The sequence below is a fragment of the Entelurus aequoreus genome, linkage group LG20, assembly GCF_033978785.1.
Source record: "Entelurus aequoreus isolate RoL-2023_Sb linkage group LG20, RoL_Eaeq_v1.1, whole genome shotgun sequence".
In the NCBI taxonomy this organism is placed as follows: domain Eukaryota; kingdom Metazoa; phylum Chordata; class Actinopteri; order Syngnathiformes; family Syngnathidae; genus Entelurus; species Entelurus aequoreus.
Genome location: NC_084750.1, coordinates 4,945,356 through 4,954,917, shown reverse-complemented (window position 1 = coordinate 4,954,917; position 9,562 = coordinate 4,945,356). Strand labels below are relative to the sequence as shown.

Genomic DNA, 9,562 nt, shown 5'->3' with positions numbered 1-9,562 from the left:
TCTCCTTGTTCATATGTTTATGTTTGTAAATGTTTTACTTTATAAATAAAGTTATATGAAAAAAATAAAAAAAAGTTAACGTGATGACTGTATCTTTTTCAAAACAACAACGTTTTTTGTAGCGTTTCAAAAACATACAAATATTTTTTTTATCTTGTTAACTTTTTACGAAATGATGTATTATAGGTTAATTTTGTGTGGGTAAACAGGATGCACATCCGCATGAGGCCGTTAGAGGGACCCTGCGTCATTTCCATAGCAACACATATTGTTTATATTATATATATCAGCTTCACATTTGACGTTTATTCGTCTTGCAAATTAATATATGGATCGATCAGCTTTAAAAGCAGTGGACGACTACTGGGAGTACACACGGTTGGTCAAATAATGTCAGATATTTTATGTGTGTTCTAATATTCAATGTTGGTTTTGCTCAGCTAAATCTGAAAAACACACTGTTCTAAATGAACAGCTCTAAAACCTCAAAATAACCAATGATCTTATTTTATTAGGTCGTTCACAGGAAGGATTTTGACGCATTATGACATAATCCTGTTAGCAGCACAGGCATTGCTGAAATGATGCATTTGTACTGAAACAAAAGCACACACACGTGTCACTTTTAGGATCGTGGGTGATGACGACGGAGGAAAACTGTTCACGCCCGAGCAATATGAGGAGTACAAGAGGAAAGTACTCCCGCAGCGAGTACAAAACCGGCTGTATGTGAGCTTTGGTGTACCAGGAGGTATGGACTGCAAGCTGGTCGGCCCGGAGACGCCCTGCTTCTGTGCACATAGGTGTGTGTGTGTGTGTGTGTGTGTGTGTGTGTGTGTGTGTGTGTGTGTGTGTGTGTGTGTGTGTGTGTGTGTGTGTGTGTGCACTGCATGTCACAACATTATACAATATTTCATTTGTGGCACTACTGCTTCTACTCAACTTTTACCACTGAGGGCCACAGACTTGACAGATCCAGCAGAGTGGGGGCCATTTTGGTAGTCTTCACCTTTAAAACCAGGGCAATATATACAAAACCCAAAACCAGTGAATTTGGCACGTTGTGTAAATCATAAATAAAAACAGAATACAATGATTTGCAAATCCTCTTAAACTTATATTCAATTGAATAGACTGCAAAGAAAATATATTTAATGTTGGAACTGAGGAACTTATTTTTTTTTTGCAAATAATCATTAACTTAGAATTTAATGGCAGCAAAACATTGCAAAAAAGTTGGCACAGGGGCATTTTTACCACTGTGTTACATGGCATTTCCTTTTAACAACACTCAGTAAACAATTGGGAACTGAGGAGACCAATTTTTGAAGCTTTTCAGGTGGAACTAATTCCCATTCTTGCTTTATGTACAGCTTAAGTTGTTCAACAGTCCGGGGTCTTCGTTGTCATATTTTACGATTCATAAGGCGCCACACATTTTCAATGGGAGACAGGTCTGGACTACAGGCAGGCCAGTCTAGTACCTACACTCTTTTACTATGAAGCCACGCTGTTGTAACACGTGGCTTGGCATTGTCTTGCTGAAATAAGCAGCGGCGTCCATGATAACATTGCTTGGATGGCAACATATGTTGCTCCAAAACCTGTATGTACCTTTCAGCATTAATGGTGCCTTCACAGATGTGTAAGTTACCCAAGCCTTGGGCACTGATACACCCCCATACCATCACAGATGCTGGCTTTTGAACTTTGTGCCTAGAACAATGCGGATGGTTCTTTTTCTCTTTGTTACAGAGGACACAACGTTCACAGTTTCCAAAAACAAAATATGGACTCGTCAGACCACAGAACACTTTTACACTTTGCATCAGTCCATCTTAGATGAGCTCGGGTCCAGCAAAGCCGGCGGCGTTTCTGGGTGTTGTTGATAAATGGCTTTCGCTTTGCATAGTAGAGTTCTAACTAGTACTTACAGATGTAGCGGCAAACTGTAATTACTGACAGTGGTTTTCTGAAGAGTTCCTGAGCAGATGTAGTGATATCCTCTACACACTGATGTCGCTTTTTGATGCAGTACCGCCTGAGGGACCCAAGGTCAATGTTACGTGCCGTGATTGCTCCAGACTCTCTGAACCTTTTGATGATTTTACAGACCGTAGATGGTGAAATCCCTAAATTCCTTGCAATAGCTCGTTGAGAAATGTTGTTCTTAAACTGTTGGACAATTTGCTCACGCATTTGTCCACAAAGTGGTGACCCTCGCCCCATCCTTGTTTGTGAATGACTGAGCATTTCATGGAATCTACTTTTATACCCAATCATGGCACCCACCTGTTCCCAATTTGCCTGTTCACCTGTGGGATGTTCCAAATAAGTGTTTGATGAGCATTCCTCAACTTTATCAGTATTTATTGCCTCCTTTCCCAACTTCTTTGTCACGTGTTGCTGGCATCAAATTCTAAAGTTAATGATTATTTGCAAAAAAAAAAAAAAGTTTATCAGTTTGAACATCAAATATGTTGTCTTTGTAGCATATTCAGCTGAATATGGGTTGAAAATGATTTGCAAATCATTGTATTCCGTTTATATTTACATCTAACACAATTCCCCGACTCATATGGAAACGGGGTTTGTATATGACACTGAGGTTATATCTGTTGAATTAGATAAACATATCTAGCATGCTATGCTAAAATGCTCACTGTAACATGTGTCAAGTACCAAAATATATTACTCTGAGGTGCGTACCACAAAAATGTGTGTAAAACGCTAGCCTGCTAATGTTAACATGCATCAAGTAGCAACATATGTGTTAATCTACAACATAGCTATAAAAAAACAAGCATACTATCCTTAGCAGGCTAACAGGTATTATTTGTCATATAACAAAATATTTGACGCTGAGGTGTATACCTCCAAAAAATTTAGCATGCTAATATTCGAATGCTAACGATTGTGCCGCCGGCTGTAAATAATAGTAAATGGATTTTAGACATCCCTGTATGAAACAAACACACGTTCTGTAGATCTGGTCTCAAACTCAGTGTCCTTCTACTTAGCTTCATAGAAATCCAAAAATTGAGAAACATTTTTGTAATTGGGGGCCTCAAAATAAAATTCTGTTTGGGCCCCAATTTAGTCATGGCCCTTAAAATGTGTTTCCGAAGTGAATACTTCAGGGACATCTTCTACAGCCCAGCGCCACCCAGACTCTACCTGCAGTCACCCCCTGTAATTTGGGTTTGAAAACCCCAGATGCTGTAAAGATGAAAATTAATCATTACTAAATGAGGCAATTCCTGAAGGAATGGCGTGTGAACCCTCCAATGCTGAATTTGTACTGAAATCCTGGAATTTTTTTTTAGAATTGTTGAAGTAGAGCACACCATTCCTAAACAGTCTGATATTTTGAAGTTGGAACAGTTTGAATCAGATGAAAAATGTTGGAGTTGTGGAACTTTGAAGAATGTCCCATTGATTTCAATGGGAATTTCCCAAAAATTTGGAAATTTCAGGAAAAGCGGGATTTTTTTTGGAAAATGGTAAAAAACTTGAATGGTCTGAATGAGTTGAAATGGTTGGTGTTGGAATTTTTGAAATCGGCCGAGAAATGTTGAACATGTTGAATTGAGAAATGCCATCCATCCATCCATTTTCTACCGCTTATTCCCTTCGGGGTCACGGGGCCGCTGGAGCCTATCTCAGCTACAATCGGGCGGAAGGCAGGGTACACCCTGGACAAGTCGCCACCTCATCGCAGGGCCAACACATATAGACAGACAACATTCACATTCACACACTAGGGCCAATTTTTAGTGTTGTCAATCAACCTATCCCCAGGTGCATGTTTTTGGAGGTGGGAGGAAACCGGAGTACCCGGAGGGAACCCACGCAGTCACAGGGAGAACATGCAAACTCCACACAGAAAGATCCCGAGCCCGGGATTGAACCCAGGACTACTCAGGACCTTCGTATTGTGAGGCAGACGCACTAACCCCTGTACCACCGTATTACAAAATTCGTGGCAAACCGGGAATTTTTCCAGTTCAAAAAACAACTTAGTTTTTTGTCCTGATTAAGAGGAATGTTTTGACGGTGGAATGGTTGAAATGCATTGAAAAATGTGGAAGGAGTAGAAAAAAGGGTGGAAATAGGGCTTTGGAAAACCAGGAATTCTGGAAAATCCTGGAATTTTTTTGAACTTGGAAAAAAGGTAGTTTTAAATATCCAGGATGGTGGAATGTGTTGAAGGTGGAATGGTTTGAATCGGTTGAAAAATGTGGAAATGGTGGCAGTTTGGAAAAATGGCCAATTCATTTTGAATGGGAAAAATGTCCCGGGAAACCTGAAATTCGTGGAAATCTAGGAATTTTGGAAATTTGTCAAAAATTTAAAGTTTGAAGTTGAAACGGTTTGAATCGGGTAAAAAATGTGGAAGGTAGAGCGTGCCAAAATCTGGAGAAGAAGAAGAAGTTGAAGAAGTGTAATAAATAGATTAATTTTGGTATAGAAAACCATGGGGTGTAGAAAACCAATTATTCAAATAATTAATGAATTTGTCGCATGTTAGACAACAAAAAATGACAGAAAAATTAGAATTTGTATCGACGTCCAACAAACTGAAAACAACTTAATGGCTATTGAAAGAGATTGTATTGTTGTTTTCTTTATATTTTCCATGAACTCAGTAGGCCTGGCTCAAAAACAAACAATACTTTCTGTTAACGAGCATGCAATGAGCAAAAACGTGCCCTTAAGGCACCACTCCTAAATCTAATTGACGGCCCCGTTTAGGTCTGTGCTATTCCAATTATTTGATTTCATAAGTTGCTAATCAAATGGAACCATAACAATAGTAACTGAAAATACAAACAGTGGCCTTTGAATGGCCTTTCTGGTCATGTGCTCCCCCTAGTGGTCGTGGCACTAAATAACTGCAAACACTGTTTATGCTAATTGGGTTCATTGCAATTAGAAAAAGAATAATAATAGAAGGACTGTCAAAGTTAACTGATGTGATTAATCCCAAAACATTAGCGCATTAATGTTGTATAAACGCTCCATTTATTTTCACACCCTGATCGAAAGGATGCTTTTAAAAGCAATATCATATCTTCCAGGTACAGGGAGCATAAAACGGAGTTTGAGGTGATTCCCGCCGAAAAACCTTTGGTACTTCCGTGCCGTGCCAGGGGATGTGCTTGCCCCGCCTACGAGTACGTCCCCCATCTTGGGACTGTGCCGCTTCGCTGCCGGTGCAAACATCTACCTGAGGATCACGCTCCAGCTGCTGGGCATCGCTGCAGAAAGTGTGAGCCGCTCAAGCTTCCATTCATCCGACAGTTGAGACAAATACCAATGCGTACTTTTGGTTTCAGGCGACTGTTCTGGGTTCCGGAGCACGTACACATGTGGATGTGGCCAGCCCACTTTCAATCACCACACCTTGGTAACCTTCAAACACAACACAGAGTTCTAAGACACGTTCAACGACGAGTAGATTGTAGTGCTGGCAAACTATTCACATTTTTACATCTGATAAAACACACTAGCTGTGGATTAATCACCATTAAAGGCCTACTGAAATGAATTTTTTAAATTTAAACGGGGATAGCAGATCCATTCTATGTGTCATACTTGATCATTTCGCGATATTGCCATATTTTTGCTGAAAGGATTTAGTAGAGAACATCGACGATAAAGTTCGCAACTTTTGGTCGCTGATAAAAAAAAGCCTTGCCTGTATCGGAAGTAGCGTGACGTCACAAGTTGAAAGGCTCCTCACATTTCCCCATTGTTTACACCAGCAGCGAGAGCGATTCGGACCGAGAAAGCGACGATTACCCCATTAATTTGAGCCAGGATGTGGATGAGGAACGTGAGAGTGAAGTACTAGAGTGCAGTGCAGGACGCATCTTTAATAAACGTGAATCCACTGTGTACTCAGCCCATACTTGCCAACTTTGAGGCCTCCGAATTCGGGAGATTGGGGGGGGGGGGTTGAGGTGGGCGGGGCCGGGGGTGAGGTTAAGGGGGGAGGAGTATATTTATAGCTAGAATTCACTGAAATTCAAGTATTTCTTATATATATATATATAAATAAATAAAAGAAATACTTGACTTTCAGTGAATTCTAGCTATATATATATATATTTATTTTATTATATACACTACTGTTCAAAAGTTTGGGGTCACATTGAAATGTCCTTATTTTAGAAGGAAACGCACTGTACTTTTCAATGAAGATAACTTTAAACTAGTCTTAACTTTAAAGAAATACACTCTATACATTGCTAATGTGGTAAATGACTATTCTAGCTGCAAATGTCTAGTTTTTGGTGCAATATCTACATAGGTGTATAGAGGCCCATTTCCAGCAACTATCACTCCAGTGTTCTAATTAGGGATGATGTGTTACGGCACACGCGCGCTCCTTGCTTCCCTCTGCTACTGGAGCGCTCGAGGCTCCGCTGTGAGCACCAGACACGCCCCCGCGCTCATCACGCAGACCGCGCCCACACTCCGCCGCAGCTGGAGACACTCTACTAACAACGCACCTGGCTTTGATGAGGGACGACAGTATAAAGAGCCCCGACGCTGACTCCTCGTCGTCGGAACGTTGCTCTGCTCGCAGTAAGCCTCACGTATCTGACTTCCCTCCAGCTCTCGCTCTTATATTATAAGGATGTTATTTCATAACAATCAACGCCCCCCCCCCCCCGCACACCCCCTCGTCGCCCATCACCCGCCCCCCCCCCCCGCCCCCCCACGGTCCGTGGTAAAATTTTCAAGCGTTGACCGGTCCGCAGTTACAAAAAGGTTGGGCACCACTGCTCTAAAGGATTCTGTGACCAAGTACAAACACATGCCAGTACACGATCATATAAGAAAATGGTACACGGTACAATTCACCATCACCATCATCTTCTTTAGTTGTGTTGCGACAATGCATCTGGCAGACATCTTGGATCATTCCTTCACATCCTGCATGAAAACATCACGATTCGCAAGGAAGATGCCACCTAAACACAAACTACACAAACTACACAATACGACATTGCCTCCAGTCTTCTGCAGGCCCCGCCCACATTGTGGAGCTTAAAGTGGGCGGTGCAAAATGGGCTGAAAGTCGTTTGAAACAAGCCTAAAATCCCTAGTGTATTTATTTTGAGGTGAATTTGAGCTGTTTTGAGGTGCCTTTCATCACCATTAAATATAATTTATTTTTAATATATATGTATATTGGTTACTGACACCAAAATGCAGAGATGGCAGGCGATGTGCTGGTAACAAGCCCATTTGATTAGGGACAGTGCCAAAACAAAAGTCGAAGGAGCAGACATATAGCTAAGTAGCTATTAGCTAATGGCTATTGTGCATTGATGCGATTATTGTGACATCCGTAGTAAATGGTTTTCCTTACAGGTTGAGACAAAGTCGGAGAGGGAGGCACGGGGTCGCCCGGTGGGCTGGGATGTCCCTTATGCTGCGATGGGCGGTCTGACAGGGTTCAGCTCCTTGTTGGATGGTTACCTTGCTTTGGAGGCGAATGGGTCATGTGAGCAAACACCTGTGTATTCTTTCCGAGTGCTGTAACGCCATACTTGGTATCACATTCAGGTCTGGAGTCAAACGACGGCTGCCTGCAGTCAAGACAAGCCTCCAGTTCCACAGGCGCCAAGAAGAGCGACTAAGTAACGATCCAATTATTCATCAACGAGACAATAAAGAATGTGCACTCATTTGTTGTCTTGGTGATTATTTCCCACATCATGGAGAGCCAATCAGTGTTTATTGTTGTCAGTGGAATTGGTAGCACGTATCATCTGGCAGCTACCTGAAGAGAAACAACAAACCTAATAAATACTTTTTGAAATCTGAAACACACTCATTCATTTCAAGTGAGTATAAAATGCTGCATTGTGACACTTAATAAAATGTCACTAATTAACTTGATTTCTTTGACCTAAAATACCAAACTTATTTTCTCCGTCCTTTCAGCGTCTATTTTCATTTTGTTTTCTGAAAATGTTTTGTCTTTTGTTATTATGTTTCCTGAAATTGTAAATTGTTTCGCCTTTTTTAATTTAGTTTTCAGAAATGGTAAATTATTTTGTCTTATTTAATTTAGTTTTCTGAAATTGTAAATTATTTCGCCTTTTTTTAATCTTTTCTGAAATTGTAAATTGTTTTGTCTTTTGTTGTTTTGGTTGTTGTAATTGTAAGTTGAGAAAAAATTCTGAAATTCAAAATCGTTTTGCCTTTTGTTATTTACTTTTCTGAAATTGTAACTATTTTCATTTTGTTTTCTGAAATTGTTTCGTCTATTTTCATTTTGTTTTCTGAAATTGTAAATTCTTTCGTCCTATTTAATTTAGTTTTCTGAAATTGTTTTGTCTTTTGTTATTATGTTTTCTGAAATTATAAATTGTTTCGCCTTTTTTAATTTAGTTTTCAGAAATGGTAAATTATTTTGTCTTATTTAATTTAGTTTTCTGAAATTGTAAATTATTTCGCCTTTTTTTAATCTTTTCTGAAATTGTAAATTGTTTTGTCTTTTGTTGTTTTGGTTGTTGTAATTGTAAGTTGAGAAAAAATTCTGAAATTCAAAATCGTTTTGCCTTTTGTTATTTACTTTTCTGAAATTGTAACTATTTTCATTTTGTTTTCTGAAATTGTTTCGTCTATTTTCATTTTGTTTTCTGAAATTGTAAATTCTTTCGTCCTATTTAATTTAGTTTTCTGAAATTGTTTTGTCTTTTGTTATTATGTTTTCTGAAATTATAAATTGTTTCGCCTTTTTTAATTTAGTTTTCAGAAATGGTAAATTATTTTGTCTTATTTAATTTAGTTTTCTGAAATTGTAAATTATTTCGCCTTTTTTTAATCTTTTCTGAAATTGTAAATTGTTTTGTCTTTTGTTGTTTTGGTTGTTGTAATTGTAAGTTGAGAAAAAATTCTGAAATTCAAAATCGTTTTGCCTTTTGTTATTTACTTTTCTGAAATTGTAACTATTTTCATTTTGTTTTCTGTAATTGTTTCGTCTATTTTCATTTTGTTTTCTGAAATTGTAAATTCTTTCGTCCTATTTAATTTAGTTTTCTGAAATTGTTTTTTCTTCTGTTATTATGTTTTCTGAAATTATAAATTGTTTCGCCTATTTGAATTTAGTTTTCGGAAATTGTAAATTCTTTTGTCTTATTTAATTTAATTTTCTGGAATTTTTTTTGCCTTTTTTAAAATGTTTTCTGAAATTCTTTTGTCTTTTGTTGTTATGTTTTTTAAAATTGTTTTGCCTTTTTAAATGTAGTTTTCAAAAAAATAAAAAATAAAAATAGAAACTAAAATTAAATGTTGTTTTCGGCAGCTGTTTTTATGGATCTAACTAAAGCATTTGACACAATTAATCACAATATTTTAATCAAAAAACTAGAACGATATGGCATCAGAGGGTTAGTCTTAAACTGGATAAGAAGTTATCTAACAAACAGGAAACAATACGTGAAGCTAGGCGAACACACGTCTACAACGCTAAATATATCCTGTGGTGTACCTCAGGGATCAATACTAGGACCTAAATTATTCAACCTCTATATAAATG

The 9,562-nt window shown here is 38.4% G+C and overlaps 1 protein-coding gene across 1 annotated transcript; it reads left to right on the top strand.

The window, feature by feature from the left end:
- The first annotated feature begins 259 nt into the window (after positions 1–259).
- Positions 260–7,703, top strand: fam221a (family with sequence similarity 221 member A). The gene is made up of 6 exons (XM_062028742.1): positions 260–378; positions 630–803; positions 5,082–5,272; positions 5,340–5,410; positions 7,387–7,519; positions 7,582–7,703. The coding sequence occupies exons 1-6, from the start codon at positions 329–331 to the stop codon at positions 7,653–7,655; spliced, it is 693 nt and encodes a 230-aa protein (XP_061884726.1). The 5' UTR covers positions 260–328; the 3' UTR covers positions 7,656–7,703.
- The last annotated feature ends 1,859 nt before the right edge of the window (positions 7,704–9,562 follow it).

Bases quoted from the DNA above. Each gene is read 5' to 3' on its own strand.
- fam221a (XM_062028742.1), top strand. From the start codon at position 329: ATGGATCGATCAGCTTTAAAAGCAGTGGACGACTACTGGGAGTACACA. The intron at 804-5,081 runs GTGTGTGTGTGT...CATATCTTCCAG, and splicing joins CCCTGCTTCTGTGCACATAG to GTACAGGGAGCATAAAACGG. The intron at 7,520-7,581 runs GTGAGCAAACAC...TATCACATTCAG, and splicing joins TTTGGAGGCGAATGGGTCAT to GTCTGGAGTCAAACGACGGC.